This window comes from Scardinius erythrophthalmus (assembly GCF_964197995.2).
Source record: "Scardinius erythrophthalmus genome assembly, chromosome: 17".
Classification (NCBI taxonomy): Eukaryota; Metazoa; Chordata; class Actinopteri; order Cypriniformes; family Leuciscidae; genus Scardinius; species Scardinius erythrophthalmus.
This window is the reverse complement of record NC_138237.1, coordinates 15,359,236-15,378,832: the sequence shown is the minus strand read 5'-3', so window position 1 is coordinate 15,378,832 and position 19,597 is coordinate 15,359,236. Positions and strand designations below refer to the sequence as shown.

Here is a 19,597-nt window from a genome sequence, read left to right as displayed (position 1 = left end):
GATCCAAAGCATCCTGTTGTCCCTGGCAGGACAGATCTTATGCATATTGGAATCAGATGACTTCAGTGGAGGCGTCCATCCAAACAACACTTGGAACTCTTCTTCTATAAACACACATACACATACACACACACACACATAAACAAGCAAATCGCACACAAACAGCCAGTGTGCTGCGTTCTAAAGAGTCTGTATTTTTCAGTCACAGATAAGTGAGAAGCTCTGGGCACAACTACTGTAATTTATGTTTGGACAGCCGCACACATTCGTCCGGAAGAAAACCAGGATCAATAAATAAATCACCCAGATTGGCCAGTTCCTTTGGAAGGGCCTCACTGAATGTCTTACTGTTGTAAGACTCCAAGTATGCAAAAATATATTGTTGCGCAAACTGAATGAAAAAAAAAAAGGTTCTGACGGAACAATATATCAAATCCGCAATTGTTTTTATATGTCACCCTAAGTGTGATCCTAAAACAATTCATGGTGCAAACAAATAACAGTCTATTTGTAATATTTTACTGCACTGCAGTTGGAAAGACTGTCAGTAAATGTTTCCAGCAGTCAATTGCACTGTACACATATCTAAACTTAGAGAGAGAAATGTAAGGCTTAAATACAAATTCATAGTGTTTTTCAAGAACGTCAGACAATTGAATACATTTCAGAAATTTGAATAAAAAAAGGTTTTTCAGAAGTTGAGAAATTCTATAAAAAAGGTTTTGACTTCGACAATGTGCATCATTTAATAACAATAAGATCAGTCAATGTATATATATATATAAAAAAAAGTAGACTGTTAATTTTGATTTCATGATGACTTCGAGCCATGATCACCATAAATTAAACCTTAATGACGCAACAGACAGAGAAGGCCATGGAAAGGCTGCATATCCCAGAAGGCAGTGAGATGCAGAGCGAGACACGCTGTTGCCGCCCACCAACTCCCTCGGTCAGCTGTGACAATGAGATAGGATTTCACTGTGATGGTGGCACACAGAGATTAAGAGCTCAAAGATTTATCAAAGGCTTAGTCGCTCTGATTTTTTCCTGACCCAGACACAACGAGCGGCTGCTGTCACACTGTGCCAATGTGAGCTCCACTTCCTCTGTTTGTAACTCCATTTTTTTTTTTTTTGCTTCCTCCTGCAGATTTGGCCCCATGTCTCTAACTATTGCCACTCACACTTTTGTTTCACACATGCTCTTTCGGTCTCTCTGGCTCTGATTGGCTGGCATGTAACTAAGAATGTCAGCTGGGCTCTCCTTCAGAGATGGTCACTGAATCAACTAGTTTATGATGCTCTCTCACACACACACACACACACACACACACTAAAGTCATTCCATACTACAGTGTGTGTTGTCCTGCAGTCGTTTGAGGTAAAAGTGTGGCTATGTGTTTGTATTGGCGGTCAAAGCAAGTGTTTAGCAGTATTGTTTTTCCATTTTGCCACAAAAAAATGCAACGTGACGGTGATGCACACATATCTTACACAAGGGGTGGTCTTTTATAAGAGAGTCCTAAAAAGGAAATGTATTTTGCACACAAAAAAAATGACAACTGAAATATACACTTAAATAGTTACAATAAGAACATAAAAACTCTTATATTAATCACTGTTCTTCTATTAGCTGGAGAAAGTGAAATATTTAAAGATACTTCACTCCAGAACAATGCTAATAGCTCCAAAAATGCCTGTTCAATTGCCTGCATTACATTGTCTTCTGACAGACACACTGCACTTTTCTTTTTTTCTCTCTCTTTTTTTTTTCTTTTTTTTTAAGAATTACAACTACAGTCAGGGTGGGTACAATGAGTAAACCAAGTAAACAAACATAAAAAGACATACAGAAACAGTGACAAACTTAAAAGTAATTTGAATTAGAATATAAAGTTTTAATGGAATTAATAAAGAAATCACCAAAACCATTTTTTTTAGGGCCGAATATACGAAATGATGTTCAACGGTGTCGAAGGCCTTATGGAAGTCTAAGAAAAGAATGAAACTCATCTGGGTATAGATGTGGGTAATCAACGAGGTCTAATACCAAGCAAATATTATTTGAAATGTGTCTATTACGTATAAAACCTGACTGTGTGTCATCGATAAGAAAATCCAAAGTTTTCTTAATTCTAGAAGCTAATATAGAGGCTAAAATTTTATAATCATTATTAAGAAGGGAAATTGGTCGCCAATTGTTTAAAATAAAATGAAAGATTTAAGATAATTAGGCCTTGTGTCATAGGCGGGAGTTTACCATACTCAATACATTGTTAGAAAAGATTTAAAAGAAAAGGAGCAAGTTCTTCTGAGAAGGTTTTATAGAATTCAGAGTTTAAACCATCTACACCAGGGGATTTATTAAACTTGAGCTCTGTAATAGCTTGAAGGACTTCTTTTATAGAACTATCAAAATGTTCTTTTTGATCTTCATTTATAGTTTTCGAATTAGTAAGACTATCTATAAAAACAGAGGAATTATTGTCATTAAACCCTGAATTGTAAAGAGTGCTAAAAAAGGTCGAACAGTAATCTGCAATGTCCTTTGAGTTATGTGTTATCATACCATTAATATTCAAATGCAAAATTGTATTTGTTTTTGCATGGAATTTTTCTAATTGAAAGAAAATACCTTTTTCCAACCATCTCTGTCTAGATCTAATGAAGCCCTCCTTTTATAAATATCATCTAATTGGCTTTGAAGTGTGAATAACTCAAGATATTCATTATCCGACAAATTTGGAGGAGATTTATGAGTAAAAGCTGTAATTTCGTCTCCTCTTCAAGTTTTTTAGCTTTAGATAATAAACTGCCAAATTTTCTGAGAAATTTAGAAGCTTCAAATTTAAATAACTCCCAATTAGTGCAATAGTTATTACTCCTATTAGTATAAGTGAATTTGGGAATTTAGATAAACAGTGTGTAATACGAGACTAATTATTTGATTTAAGCATATTTTTCAACTTTAGACTTGTACCCATAAAAATGTATAATAATTATAGTCACCAGATCTAGTTTAATAACTAAAATAATGAAATGACCAAGGGGATCCCCCTCTTTCCAGAAATTACGTCTTTGGGAGTTGAATTAACTTCTTGAAAGAAACAAAAGTCAGATTTCTGCTGTTCAGCAAATAAAAACAAAGCTTTACGTTGAACATTAAACCTTAAACCCCTGACATTAAGTGTAACTAACGAAAACAACATGAATATATGAGGAACAAAAGAAACAAGAACAGTATTAGAAAAACTTCCATCCCCTTCAAAATGAAATAAAATAAGAATGAACCCGGTTATGAAACTATAAATGTTACAGATAGCATTAACCCAAAATTAACTTGCATTAGGCAAGTAATAAACACTAGTACAAACTTACAAGTCAGCCTACAACTTGGCCTAGAACAGGTCAGAGGGAAAAGTGTTCACATGACGCAAGATGAAAATCACTTGATTTCACGAGGGTGACTGCACCTCTTTCCAGAACGCTAATTTTCCTTCCTTCCTAGCAGCTTCAACCAACGGCCACTTCTTCATCCTCAGTGACGACTTCTGTCAAATCTTCTGTGAATCTCAGCTTGTGACTCCTCAGATATTCAGAGTGCTTGGCTTGCCGCCAGATCAGGTCCCGCATCTTCTCACTAAGCGAATAATTACTGGTCTTGGTCTATTGGCCTGCTCCTTCAGCTTTTCCAGTCGATGCACAATATCTATGTCATCTTTGAAAGAAAGTTTGAGTCGGGAACAACTGAGACACAGTGAACTGAACAAAGTGACTTTTTGGTTGATATTTTCAAGTTTGTGGATTTTGGTGCCGTTTAAATTGGCGGTAGTTTTGCAGCTTTTCAAGTCTGTTTTTAAGCCATTTACTTCTTCAAACACAAAGTCAATTGATTTCTTAAGGCCCTCAATGCTCACTGTGTTGCTGGTAATCATTTTGCTGAGGTCATTTGCACTTTCTTTAATCCTGCATGTCAATGGCATGTCGCAATGACATCTTGCAATTCCATCAGGGAAAATTCACCTTGAGGTTTCTTTTGCTGAGGTTTCACAGGCGTATATGGATCGGAGTCATGTACGATCTCGAGACTTGGGCTTTCAGACCGGGTGACATCAGGATGTTGTTGATCATATTGATGGTCTACCTCGATGTGTGCAGCAGACCCATCAACAGCGACATGAACATCTAATTCCATCTCTTCCGTAAGCAACTTATTAACTTATAAGGTAGAGCTCTTATTTTTTCCTTTGCGTTTCATCGTGCTATCCTTGGTTTCCATGTGAGTTCAAGGGTTCAGTTAACAATCCGAATGGCCGAATGCATAATCGAACGATATAATGCGTCCGTGTTTAAATAGAGTTAAAATGTAGGGGATGGAAAGTAAAATTGAATCAACTGCATGAAACTGCGACCGCACCGGCTGCCATCTTGGATCACCTCCCGACACACTGCACTCTCTGCTAATACATCATAGCGCCTGACATCTCTGATCCAAAAAACATCTATTTAAAGCCAATATCACAGATGTGTCCTCCATCATTTTCATTTCAAGAGGCATGGGCAGTGTAACACAAGACATGAAAGCAAGCTGCTTTCAATTAGCTGGCAGATTAGCACAAAAAGTGCTTGACAGCGTCACGGGGAAAACTCCATCCCAATGAGCCACATGACTCCCACTTTGCTTCCAGTGTTTACACGGGGCTGATGAGGGAATAAAGTAAAACGTCTCTCCCAGATGAGATCACTCAGATCAAACTTTTCGTTTTGCTTCTCCTCATTACACTCCCGACGTATGGAATGTGCTCATTGGTGCAGAAACCGGGGGTGGCTGGAGTGTTTAGGACTGCTGCCAGGTCTTTATCAAATAGCTGATGAAAATGAACTTCGAAATCCAATTAGCCCAAACCCTTTTGGCAGCTACGACCCAAATAATGACAGACTGCAGGCTCGCTGTGAGAATATAAACCAACATGAGTATATATGACAAAGACATGTTAAAAAATGGCAGCCGAATTGTTATTTCTCCACTGGGTTACCTTTGAAGCCCAGTTTAAATAAATATTACCATTAAAATAGCCTGTACGCCGGGTAGTGATGGATTTCAGAGCGAATAAAGAGCCTGACTCTATAATCAACAAGTTGGAGTTTCCAGGCCCCTTTTTGGCGGCCCCGGGCCAACAGGAAGTGGCGAGGGCGTGCATGGACGCCAACCAGACCCAATTAAAAAACAAGGAGCATGGAACATGTTGCAGCTAACAAGCTCCTTTCCTTGACCTCCCTCACCTTCTGACCCCAGAGTGCCCCTTCCCCTTCCCGTGCGACCACAAGGTCTACAAACACATGCTTTGGTCTCGGAAAGCCTGACCGCATTTTCTTTTTGTCTCTCTGTAGGCTGCCGACGACGTTCCACAGAGCTAAAACACACCCACCTCGAGCAGAGTCATTTATGCAGTTAATTCTACAGCCACTTGTCGTAATAGGGCCGCAAAAGTTGTTTCCAAGAACTCGGGACAATAAATAGCCTCCAAATTAATTGGGAGAATTTATGAAGCTGAGAGATGCAACGCGACCCAACCAATATAATTAAGTGTGGCTAGAAGTAATAAGGTTTGGCTTTAGGGCGTAACTTTAGTTTAAGATAAGTGAAGCCAATAAAAAGTGAATAATTAAAGAAAAAACACCCACACCTGAAGGAGAAAGTGATCTGAAATGAGTCTGACTAAACCCTCGTCCTTACCCAACCCTAATGAAACAACAAAAAACTGAGCCAGCGATCGTCTCCTTCTGCCCGCTACAGAAGTGGTCCTGTCATTTGGGCTCGGCAAACATGGACCATATGTGAGTTCAGCGCTGGCAATCAGACTCCATTATGAAGCAGGCGGCTGAGTTCATCAGGAAAAAATTAGCCCGCCACTCGGTTGAGCTCTCCCATTGGCCGGTCACGCGGAGCTCTGCGTTTGAGGGCACCCCAGACATTCCTGTGGATAATCTTTTCCATTCCTCTACTCGCTGCAGCAAGAAGAGCCCAGATTGCAGTACAAGGACGGCATTGTGAGGCCCCTCCACAGCAGTTTTTTTAAGTGCTCCCTCTTGCGCACTTCATACGAGCACTTTAAAAAAAAAATTATATTAATAAAAACCGAGCGCCTTTGAAATGAAGTTGGAACTGAATAAGGACGCTGTTTCTCACGGTCTCTTTCCAGTAAGGGTATGTTTTGTAAAAAAACAACAAAAAAACAATGTAAAACCACTGGAAGCCAAAGTGCCGCCACATCAGGGATTCAGATCTCCCCCGGTGACGTTCCTTTGCCTGCTTCGTTCGCCAACAAACCCATGTCATCTTCCTTACTCGAATGTGTGATTTTGGTCACCACGGTACAAGCAACAAGCTAAGACTGGAACACATCCTCCCGCTCTGAAGAGATTTACGGAAACACATTCCCTAATTAGAAACACGGCTATTACTACTTCTATAAAAGAGCGACTCCAGTTAGGCTAGCCACCACACCAGACCACAGGGTTTCCACAGTAACCGTTTCACCGCGAACAGACTGCTGAGCACCACGCAGGGTTTTAAAGACTCGTTATCAACAAGCTCTATTATGGGCTCTGGAAAAGACAATATGTAGAAAGAAATCATTTTAATAGGCAAACTTATTTGTGTTGCCAAAAACTCTCTGGAGTGTCTAAAGACCACCACGCCAGCTTGCGGAAATATTTAACATTTTTCACAAACAGTACGACTTGAGCACGAATGGCTCAGAGTAAATCAACTAAACCAAGGAAATCTCTCTGTATACCATCAATAAAAGTAGCCCTTTGTTGTAAATGATGTATGCAGACCATCTGCAGTGGCTATTGAAACATGCTTGCCATGCCTTTCAGGGTTGAGAGAGTATAAAACATGGATTCAATCAAATCACATGGCTACGTGAGGGATAAACCAGCCTTCAACTTGTGCTTCTGAGCAAATGCTGAACCCTTTGGGGCTTCTGTAAAAAATATTTTATAAAAAAAAAAAAAAAAAAAAAAAAAAAAAAACTAGTCCAAGAAGTGACTATCAAATCCAATCCCATTTTAAAAGCAAAATCAAAGAGATGAATCAAAATGGTACCTCATTTGAATAGCATATATGGATGAGGTCTCCCATAATGCACCTGGCATATGCGGGGGAACAGAACTGACTCATTTATATAGATACACAGGAGTGTTTCCCACATCCGTGATTCTAATCTGATGTCACAAACAAGGTTGCAAATCTGTTATGATAGGGCAAAAATGAAGCTAAATGTAACTAATTAAACCTAATTAACCATATAATTGTGCATATGAAGAATAACTAAATAAATTGGCTTATCAACGTTAGGAGTAAACATTTTACACATCTTTTGTTCTTGACGTCTGTCCAGTCAAACTGAACAATTCATCCGTCAATCAAAATACAGGTATGTCATGTCCTCATCCAAAACTGTAAAATGAATTAATTTCAATGTTTCATCGTGAGGACATGTGCATTCAATTTTGTTCGGTTGCTACTTGATGCGCAATGAAAAATCTAGACACAAAACCAACTGAGAACCACAGTCCTACAGGATTCAAAACTGAATTGATTCAGGAGTCTTTTATGGACCCATTTTTTAATGAATCAGTTCATTTGTCACTTGCTTATGAACTGATCTAGAGGTTACACTATGTTAGGACAATACAATAAAAGACATGTAACAAAACATACTTACACGCAAGCCAACAGTATATCATTCTCCACATACCACAGGGACACGGCTGGAATGTGCCGTAACTCTACCCCATAAGGATCACTTAGAGAAGACTGGTTGCTAACATGTCCATCAGCCCTTGCATAACAAACTGTAAATAACACACTGCAGGGCCGAAACATTTGGATGGGGCCAGACACTATTTCAGATTAAAGAGTGTGTTTGTATGTGTACGCATGTGGCGCAAGATGTGTCTTGTTTCTTGCAGATGCAGACATATTACATGACCAGACACATTTGGCATGAGTTATAGCCGAGCGCAGTGGAAATCCGTTTAGGGCTCTAAATATGACTTCAATGCATTGATTTATGCATGCATTTTGAGTGTTCTTCAAAGTAAGAACCATAAGGTTTCATGGGAACAGTTGACGCACACAAAAAGGCAGAATTATTATATGCTGAAGCTACATAGCTGCCAACCGTTGAATTATTGCTAAAAGCTTACGCTCTACAGAGAACATAAGTGATTTTGCAGTCCTGAATAAGCATTCGTTACCTGTAGAAAGTCTGCGCTGATGAAGAGCACACATTCCGCTGAAACACGTACATGCTTCTGCTCGTCCTCTCTGAGGCGGTGGTGGTATTGAACACTGGGGCTTCAGGAACCCTACGGGAAAAACACATGAGATTCAACTTTACTACATGTAATTCATAATGATGAAACTATTTTGTCAACATAATTGTAATGTCAAATAACCATGGGGGGGGGGGGGCAATTATTATTGCCATTTCAGAGTTTTAGCCATGTTGTCCATCTCTACTGAAAAAATATGCACTTCTGATTGCCCACTTCAAGATCAGACTGGCAGACTTGACAGAGCAGATGTTTATTTGCCCTTTATATTTAAATTGATCTTTTAAAGAAGCAACTCCTTTGACTCGTCCTGCCTCGTATATTGCCCCTCTATGTGCAGTGATAAGCCCTGGCCAACCTCTCACATTTCCAGTTTTTCCCTGTTCTCCAACCCACAACCCCAGAGGCTGCCAGACATGCGAGTCGGGATGCAAAGGGGTAAAAAACTGCCAGGGGGGAGTTAAGAAAGGAGCAGGGGTGAGATCGGAGGCGGATGACTCAGTATGGGCAAAAGGCCAGATGATACAGGCATGCCTGCGGGGGTCATGGTAAGACGCCACGCTGTGCATCTCAGGGGTTTTTGGGCCATTCCTCACACAGGAACCTTTTCTCTGGTACAATGGGTTAACTGATATCATCACCCACGTGGCAAGAGATCACAGAATGTCAACCGCAAGGGGTTTGCTGTCAATCAACATTTGATCTTAAAGGGACATGTTGACCCACAAATGAACATTACACACTCTAGTTTTGTTTCGAATCTGTATGACGACTTCTGTGGAACACAAAAGTTACATTTGAGGAATATCCTAGATTTCATTTAAATGTACAAAATTACAAAAAGCACTAAAAGTATAATAGTAGACTATATGACTTGTGTGCTATATTCCATGTCTTTAGCCATATACAAAATAGCTATTCTGAGATCTTTTCAGTTCACAAAAACACTTTAAGGGTGCGTCTCAATCCACTCCCTAGTTCACTAGTCAAAGAGTTGGCCGTTTTTAGGGGTGTCTTAATCACCCTAATCACTAGGGATGCAACGGTACACGGTAAAATACCGGACCGTTCGGTCAGCCCTGCACGGGACAATCTACCCTCGTGTCCCGCGGTACTTCGGTTTTGCCATTGAGTTCGCGCTGATACTTTTAGTTTTTGCTTTAGGCGCCGTTCACATATCGCGCCTAAAAACGGTTACGCGTAGAAAACGCTAGGCGCGCCGCGTTCTCCTTTTTTCCAAAGCGCTAGGGCGGTTGCGCTCCGGAGGCGTCTGTCATTGTTAAAGCAACTATCAGCTGCGCTCTGTTTGGTTCTTGTCACGTGACCTACGGTCTGAAAAGTTGAGAATTTTCTCCACTGCTGGGGACATCGTTAGTGCCAACCGGTCTCGCCTTGCACCAGACAGTGTTGATAGACTCATCTTTTTGCACAAAAATCTCTCAATAGTGGATGAGTAAATAACATTGCACTTTGTATCCTGAATGCAGTATTTTTTCATTATATTATTTTGCTCTGCTTTTTTTTATTCAAAGCACAAGCTAATTTATGTTTGTTAAAGGTAAAAGTGCACTTTTTCTTTCACATTGATCACTTCATATACCAGTTATGAAGGTTTGGAATTGGGATCCACTTGAATATTTTGAAGTGTGTTTGTTTACATTTTGTATTTCATATAAGTGATAGTTGAAGAGGTTGTATTACTTAGTGTTGTTCAGTACAGACTAGAGTGTTAATTTATTCCATACATTGATGTTCTTCCTACTGTGACATTCTGTTTATGCTCATAAGAAAAATAAAACATATTTTTGGGATGAAATAGCAGTCTCTTTCTGCACAAAACATGTACCGAAACCGAACCGAGACCGTGGCCCAAAAACCGAGGTACGGACCGTACCGTGGGCTATCTGTACCGTTGCACCCCTACTAATCACAAAGACTTCCTAGTGCACTGAAACGTTTGCTCCCTTAAAAGTCCCCACAATGCACCATGAAATCCAGAGAGCGATCGATACTCACTATTAACAGATATTCTTAAGCGGGAAACCAAAGCCAAAATATATTGATTCACAACCTTGAGAGCTAGGGAGCTGATTGACATGCACCCTTTATTCATGAATCACTTATCTGGTTCTCAAGTCAACTCATTGACTCAATTGTCCCGTTGCAGAAAGGGTTTGGAGTGACAAATAGGTGAGGTGAATAATTTTTTTTAGGTGAACTATCCCCTTAAGTACTTCAATTAAAATCCTTAAAAAAGTGAACGAACTGCAAAAAGTCAACATGATATTTGTAATATTAAAACAAATCACAAAACTTAGAGAGCAAAATAAAATACATTTTAAGGATGTAACTTTTGCTGTAGTCTACTTTTAAAAGTCAGCTAAGGATGTGTGATGACTCACAGAGCCAATGAAAGATAGGATGAGCGAGCGTGCACTGAATGTGCACCGAATGATCTTAAAAAGCTCGTAGACCTTTCGGATGGGAGCGAACATGAAGAGCGAAGGGCAGCCACATCCCCCCACTCCGGTCCCTGCTCAATAAAGCGCCTTTACTTCCACCATGAAAAACATGTCATTCCAGATGAGCTCAGCCAATGACATTTAAATCAGGCACAGGGATATTGAATTATTTCCCCATGATAAGCTGGCTGGGATGCTGATGCTTTGGTCAAAGGGGGTGGGAGGTTGTGGGGGGGAAGACAGGAAACGGACGGACTGCCTGTTAGGCGCCTGCTGCAGCTGTTTGATTAAAATGACAAAAACGTGGAATTGTTCAGAGAGGGACAAGAAACCTTAAAGACGATACCAAGGCATGGTAATATAGACATTATGAGCCTGTTTTTAAGAAGAAAAAGAACTGTGAAAAGAGCTGGAGAAAGACAGGAAAGGGGACAGCAACAATCAAACTATGTAACGATTACTTTGCCCAAATATGAAAACTGTAGTTACAAACCCATTTGCTGTTATTTTTCAGTGGAGCAATTTATGAAAAATCTTCATAGTGTGGTTTCCATAGAACTACAATTCACAGCGACCACATTTGCCAATCTCACAAATAAATATATAAATAGCCATGTGCTCTACATTCCTAGGTCTTCTGAAGCCATCCAATAGATAAAATTCCCCTTCAGTAATTTGTTAACTTGGGAATCTTTACAACTATATCATTGAATCGGTGAGTTTAACTATAGATCTGAATCAGTTCAATGTCATGAATTGATCATTACATTGAGCCAGTTCTTTCCAATGAACAGACAGATCTGGTTCACAAATAGAACTAAATGAGTTTGTCCATGAATCTCGACTTCAGCTTATTGATCATGTTAACAGGTTCACCGGAGGGGAAGATAATCAGTAACTTAAATTTCCTCACACAAAATCATATGAGAAGAGTCTGAATATAGCATTTGAGTCGCATGAAATACTTCTACAATTTTTGGTCATTTTTGTTCACTATTAACAGTATGGAAAAAGCAGAAGTGTAAAATAAAAATAAAACAATAAATAGCATACAGCAGTTTTAATAGAACAATATAAGGGAGTTAATAATTTAGAATCATCCTTTTTTGGTGAACAATCTCTTTAAGAAAGTGCTGAATTAATGCTCTATCTTAAAGGGAAAGTTCACCCAAAAATGTAAATTAGCCCATGATTTACTCACCCTCAAGTCATTTTAGGTGTATATAACTTTCTTCTTTCAGTTGAATACAATCTGAGTTGTATTAAAAAATATCCTGGCTTTTCCAAGCTTAATAATGGCAGTGAATGGCCATTTCTGTTTTGAAGTCCATCAAAAAGTGCATCTATCCATCATTAAAGTGTTCCACACGGCTCCGGGGGGTTAATAAAGGCCTTCTTAAGCGACGCGATGCGTTTGTGTATAAAAAAATTCCATATTTAAATCTTTATTAAGTAAAAGTTACTTTTTATTAAAGTAACTAGCTTCCAGCCAAAAGAACATCCGGATTCCATTTAAGTCTAAAGCGCAACTTATGCGAGTAATGCGACGTACTGCTGATATTTACTCTACCCCAGGACGCACTACGCTACTTCTGACTTCTTAAGTTGCACTTTAGGCGTAAGTAGACTGTGTATGGCTGTTTGGCTGGAAGCTATAATTTAACCTTGTAAAGTGGTAAATATGACTATTTTTCTTACACAAACTCATCGCTTTGCTTCAGGAGGCCTTTATTAGCCCACAGGAGCCATGTGGAGCACTTTAATGATGGATGGATGCACAGATGCAGAGATTTTATGGACTTCAAAACAGAAACGGCCATTCAGTGCCATTATGTAGCTTAGAAGAGCCAGGACATTTTTTTTTATATAACTCTGATTGTATTCCTCTGAAAGAAGAATTACATATACACCTAGGATGACTTGAGGTTGAGTAAATCATGGGCTAATTTTCATTTTTGGGTGAACTATCCCTTTAAGGGGGAAAATATGAGATGGGAGGAAAAATGTCAATGCTTTTGTGTTCTCTCACAAAACATTTTGCAAAAGCAAAGTTTCTCGGTGGAACACAAACGATTTTGCGAGGGAACGCAAAAGCACTGACAAATAATTTTTCCTCCATCTCATATTTTTTTCCCTTCATGTCCCTTTAGGGGCGGCGTACTATCTAAATGAAACCAATATGCTGGTTTAAAAAATGGAGTAGCTGAAATACGCAATAATGAAAAACACAAGAGATTATAGGAAACTGTTATGCCACGTAGTCGTACGAGCACCAGTCTGATTATAAATCAGGTGATTAATCTGTGCAAATTCTCGAATAAGCAATGACTAAAGTGAAAGCCTGTTCGTTAGATACTCCAGTATAAGTCCAGCAGTGAAAAAGAAAGTGAAAAAGACAGCAAAAAAGGAAAGGTATTAACGTCTCACACTTCTGCTTTCTAGGACACACTTCAACCAGCGTGAAAAAACAGACAAATCCAGCAAGTGTAAACCAAATTAAGCATGTAATACAAGGCTTGAACATGGCTGAAATAAATTAATCAGTAATCGTCATCAAAATTAATTTAGGCCATTGGGGACACGTTTCCCTGTGGCATATCCCTCATTTCCTGACTCGACTGGTCAGCGGGGGCCATTAGCTCTTGCCTAAAAGCCCGACGGAGTGAATCACCTTCATTTCAGCCCAACAGATTCCGTATTGTGTAACCAGTGAAGGGCGGACAATGACACATCCCTGCTTGCTCTGAGCGATGTCACTGAAAATTACCGCTTTAACACATGAGCTAAGGCTCCCAGTCAACCTCGGCTTTTCCAAAAACACGGGTAATGCAGAAGGACAGGCATCCCCCCCTCCCCCAAAAAAAATTTAAAAAAAAGGAAAAGGAGAAAGGAAGGGAAAAGGAAGTTCTCAATCACAGTCCCAAAGAAAAAGGGTCTAATGAGAGAAAACACTTTTTAAAATGCTTCAGATATGCTAAAATTTTGCCAGATATGCTCGGCCATTTATGGCTTCATAATGGACCCAATTAAAATCATATTTCCCGTAATAATACAGCACACGGTTTAATTTCTGAATTAGAACCCACCAAAGGGCAGGCTATTCTAGCTATGTACCTTTTATTTATGGCCTTTAATCAGAGATGTGTGTAAACATCCCACTGTGTGAACATGTGATTGTTTCTTAAACAGTCTTGATGAATATTAAGATTAAGTAATCTGTCTTCTAACAGCTCCTCTGGACTTGAGCTTTATGTCTTGGCGTAAATCCCTGATTAGTCATGTTTAATCTCTCTCTTCTGATTCGGAATCCTGAATCAGTAGCCGATCTGCAAAGTAAATATACAGTGGAAGATGTTGCTCCCATTAATTATGTGCTTATGAAAATAGGCCTCAATTAATAATTTCACATTTCATGAAATATAATCCTAAAACACTGAGTCGTTTAAATATGTAATGATGTACAATCAGCCCATCATTATCACAAAATAAATGTTGGCAGGGTGATAAGGACTCCAGCAAGAGGAGGAGCTAAAATGATTTTATGTGAGAAGAAAGAGAAGGCAGAGTGATACGAGAGACATGAAACTAGCACAGCTATAAGCAGACTGGGATGACTTTATCTGATCAGATCAAGTATTGATAGATCAATAGTAAAAATGTTGAAGGGGTCATCGGATGCCCATTTTCCACAAGTTGGTATGATTCTTTAGGGTCTTCATGTAAAGTTTGTAACATACTTTGGTTAAAATTCCTCAATGGTTGTGTAAAACAACACCCTTTTTACCACCTCAAAAACAGCTCTGTTCACAGTGACCCGTTTTGGTGCATGTCTCTTTAAATAATGAGCAACTGCTCACCCCACCCCTCTCTTCTATGGGGGGTGTCAGCACTAGCGCTCAAAGACACGTAAAGCGCTGTATACAAACCAGTATACAAATCGCTAAGGGCGGAAATATGCTAAAACAGGACAGTCTGTAAGCGGTCGTGGGCAGAGCATGAGCAAAAATTGTTTGTTTTTTTTAAATAATAAAAAGAACTGCATATGAAAATTTAGGGACCACAGAAGGGAAAAAGGCCACAGTATGAAATGGGAACTGTTGTTCTGTTTGAAACAGACGGAATTCCAGCTGTTGGAGTTTCAAAATGTAGGATTATACTGTAGAAATGGATCTGCTTGCAAACTGCTTCTTGTTACTATAGAAAGGCAGAGTTCAGTATCAAAATATAATATAGCATTGGTGAAAATTTGGGTCTTACTAGTCTCGCACACAAAAGGTTCAAAAGTGAATCGTATAAAAAAAGCATAAAAACTATTATTAATAGAATTATTATTAAACAACAACATAATATTGTATGTATGTATGTATGTATGCAGTGGTTAAAGTGGGATTTGGCAGGTGGGGGAACCCTCAAATTTTGTGTAGGTGCAACAGGGAAAAATTACTCACCGTGGGACAACATATGAGTATTGTGTAGCAATACTTTTTGGGACATGAGTGTCACTGTGGCACCAAGTATCACAATACTTATTTACTTGATATTTCAATGTTATTATTTTGGTCCATCTACATCTACACTTATTTTGCTGAACACCATAATATGTAAAACAACCCTTTTTTTCACAATGTAAATTTAAACATTAAAATGGGAAGTCCAAAACTGACATAAATGTAAGGTAGTTAGGGGGGTTGGGGGGCATGCTCCCCAGAGAAAATTTGTATTTCTCTGACATAATTATGTGCTATTTAGGGCTTTGTTAAATGTTTGTTAATGTTAAAAGTAATTTTAAATAAAACAAATTATAGTCTACGTTTAACGCAGTTGGTGGAATTGGCAGACGTTCCCTTAGGCATCATGCGCTGTGGAAACGCGTCAAAGCATTCTCAGGTATAAATAATATAATAATAATGAAATTTAATACAAGGGAAACAAATGTCCGGTGAATATCGAATCTAAAACTAACTTTACCGCGCTAAACCACCGTGAGTGCATTTCACGCATTAGTAATCGCTGGCGTTCAGAGGGAGGGAGGAATGACTTTGTCTGCATGCGTGAACCAGTGTAGATGCATTTAAATCAGACACAGGAGAACCTTGATTGAGAACATAACGTCGGGAAGCGTGTTTGTGAAGGCGGGGCCAGGGGGTGATTTTACGTTTTGATTTGATGAATGATGAGAATCATTTAATTTGATGAGAATGATTTGATTTGAATTAATTAATTAATTAATTTATCTGAGGTGCCGGACCGTTCCGGTCCACTTTAATCCCTGTATGTATGTAAGTTATGTGTGTATATATATATATATATATATATATATATATATATACAGTGAGGAAAATAAGTATTTGAACACCCTGCTATTTTGCAAGTTCTCACACTTAGAAATCATGGAGGGGTCTGAAATTGTCATCGTAGGTGCATGTCCACTGTGAGAGACATAATCTAAAAAAAAAAAAACAGAAATCACAATGTATGATTTTAACTATTTATTTGTATGATACAGCTGCAAATAAGTATTTGAACACCTGAGAAAATGTTAATATTTTGTACAGTAGCCTTTGTTTGCAATTACAGAGGTCAAACGTTTCCTGTAGTTTTTCACCAGGTTTGCACACACTGCAGGAGGGATTTTGGCCCACTCCTCCACACAGATCTTCTCTAGATCAGTCAGGTTTCTGGGCTGTCGCTGAGAAACACAGAGTTTGAGCTCCATCCAAAGATTCTCTATTGGGTTTAGGTCTGGAGACTGGCTAGGCCATGCCAGAACCTTGATATGCTTCTTACAGAGCCACTCCTCTGTTATCCTGGCTGTGTGCTTCGGGTCATTGTCATGTTGGAACACCCAGACCCAACTGAGGGAAGAAGGTTGTTCCCCAAAATCTCGCAATACATGGCCCCGGTCATCCTCTCCTTAATAAAGTGCAGTCGCCCTGTCCCATGTGCAGAAAAACACCCCCAAAGCATGATGCTACCACCCCCATGCTTCACAGTAGGGATGGTGTTCTTGGGATGGTACTCATCATTCTTCTTCCTCCAAACACGTTTAGTGGAATTATGACCAAAAAGTTCTATTTTGGTCTCATCTGACCACATGACTTTCTCCCATGACTCCTCTGGATCATCCAAATGGTCATTGGCAAACTTAAGACGGGCCTTGACATGTGCTGGTTTAAGCAGGGGAACCTTCCGTGCCATGTACAGTATGATTTCAAACCATGACGTCTTAGTGTATTACCAACAGTAACCTTGGAAACGGTGGTCCCAGCTCTTTTCAGGTCATTGACCAGCTCCTCCCGTGTAGTTCTGGGCTGATTTCTCACCTTTCATTGAGAGCATTAGATCATTTTGATATATATAAAATATTAGTTTATTTTATTATATTATTTATAAATCATTGATTTTTTTTTTTACTTATCTTAAACAATTTCAGATAGATAGATCGGCTAGATAGGCTGCTTTTTTCCTGAGGACGGGGTTGGAAAAAAGTTTTAGATCACGAAGATTCATCTGCAATAATATATTCGTGCCCATCTTATTATCGACTCAATTTTGTAAACACTTTGCAGGGTCTTTTTTCCAGGGCCCAATAAACAGCCTTGAGAGCTCAGAGAAGCATGGGTGTAGTGCATTCCTCACGTCCTTGAAAAGCCTATTGTGTCGTCTTCTATGTATTAGCGGCTAGTGACGTTAAGCAGATTGCCTCATCCTTGAATGTGGAAGCATTCAGAGGAGTGTATTTTCAATCTAATGCGAAGGATGGGGAGGATTTTTAAACAACCCCTGAACTGATGAACCAATAACCCTTTCAAAACACACTTTCGCTGAGGATATACGTGCCAAACGCGGTTCCCCTTTTCTCTCATGGCTTACAAGTGTATTCCACTGTGGTGTCCAAAAATTAACTTCAGATGTTTGCTTTCCACTTACAGAAATAATCAGGCAGAGAAGCCTCTCATTAGATTCAATTACTGAACTGACAGTTATGCTACATCGGACAGACGCAATCTCCACGGTGCTTTAATCAAAGCCCATCAAAAATGACAGTCTGACTTTGTTGGGTCTCCTGGTTAAACCCCAAAAGCTACTCTGTAAATCAATGACGCATGGGCACAATCGCTCTTTCATCACAGAGAACATGTCTTGGATGCTGATCAGCATGATGGAAATGTCAAACCTTTTCTCAGCAAACTGTCCATTTCGACTGGAAACCTTCTCCCTGCACCTTTCCATCAAGCCTTTGTTCTCTCGCCACTCTCCTTGGAAATAACCTATGTGACGTCGCAGGCCCGTAACGCATTTTGACTTCACGTTTAGTCAGCGAAACAAGGTTTTCAATATGAACTGGAAAGACAGACGCTGTCCAGAGGTCAAGATAAAAGTGAGAGACAGAAAAAGCTTGAAAAGTACATGAAAAGCTTTGTGTTTTATGTGAAAATTTAACACATTCTGCCTCTTTCTCGCCCTCTTTTCACAGTGAAGGTCCCCATAGGGGGCGTAACCCTACCTTGCTCTGAAATTCCAGCCTTTACAAGGCCACTGCTGAGACCACAGGTGTTCTGCCTTGAACAATCAAAAAAAAAAAAAAAAAAAAAAAAAAAAAAGGGACCAGTCACACAGACTGACACCAGGTCTGCCTGCTGGCCCCATGCAGAGCGCAGTGGTTTTAAGTGTCAAGTCAAAGGCCACTCAGACCCCACTACGCTGATATCATCAGGTGCTTGCCGCTTTAAAATAAATACCACATCCACCCCCTGCCACCCTAACTGCCCAGAAACCCATAACCACAACCTTCCTGTACCAGCTCTTTTAGACAGCTTACTAAGCCATATCGCTCTAGAGAACAGCTGTGTTTAACACCCTAAATATATTAAGAAGCAAATACATTTGATCCAGAATAGATCACAATGGTCAAGTAGACATTACAAAAACAATTTAGTCTAAAGCTACGTTCAGACTGTCAGTCCAAATCCGATTTTTGTGCATATCCGATTGAAATTCAATCAGAATTGGCTAATGTGAACAGCAACAAAAAAAAGTCCCATGACATGCGACTTTTACGTTTCAAACTACATTTTAGATCAGATTCCAATCAGATACACAAATAATCGGATTTGGACTGACAGTCTGAACACAGCCTAATTAAGACATTGGTACTTTAATGAGCGAGCTATACATTGCAAATGGCAACGGTGATCCAAATCAATTTGCACAATTAATTATTTAAAATGGTCCGACATCTTCAATATCAACTGATACAATAAATATAATTAAATTAATAAATAAAATGACTGATATGGTACAGGTATTTTATTCACGACTTTAAAGCTCAACCACTACAGCCATACTTATGCTGATAAACACCTTTGTCTTGCACATTTTTTTAAACATCCCACAAAGAGCACTATATTGTAATGATGTTAAAATTGTCCAACTTTTGGGAAACATGTCCTGCGATTTATGCCATTCTGTTTTCTAACACATCTTGCCTAAACGCTCCCAAATGCATCCGATCAGAGTCAGGTGAACCAGCCTAATTATTCAGTTTCCTTACTCAACTAGCCATTCAGGTAACCACCATCTGGGTAATAAAACATAAAAAAATAAAATAAAAACTAGTTTTGCACATTTCTATTCCAACCCTCTCCAGCTTCAGGTCCACATTCTGACAACAAGTCTTTAAAACAGGGCTTAACACTAGTGGATGTCTTCAGTTGACTGAAATGATGCATTTTCTCGGTGCCAGCACCTTCTCATTCTCAAGATGACAAAGTGTGTGTTTCA

At 39.3% G+C, this 19,597-nt stretch overlaps 1 protein-coding gene and 1 long non-coding RNA gene across 3 annotated transcripts in view; one reads left to right on the top strand and one right to left on the bottom strand.

The window, feature by feature from the left end:
• Positions 1–19,597, top strand: part of LOC308705915 — a 468,550-nt gene that overhangs the window by 161,697 nt on the left and 287,256 nt on the right. The window lies entirely within an intron of this gene.
• rxraa (retinoid X receptor, alpha a) overlaps positions 1–19,597 on the bottom strand; it is a 118,638-nt gene that overhangs the window by 68,740 nt on the left and 30,301 nt on the right. For both annotated transcript variants that reach the window (XM_081391208.1, XM_081391207.1), the window contains exon 2: positions 8,274–8,384. In XM_081391208.1, coding sequence (XP_081247334.1) covers positions 8,274–8,384 — 111 coding nt within the window. The remainder of the gene's footprint in view (positions 1–8,273; positions 8,385–19,597) is intronic.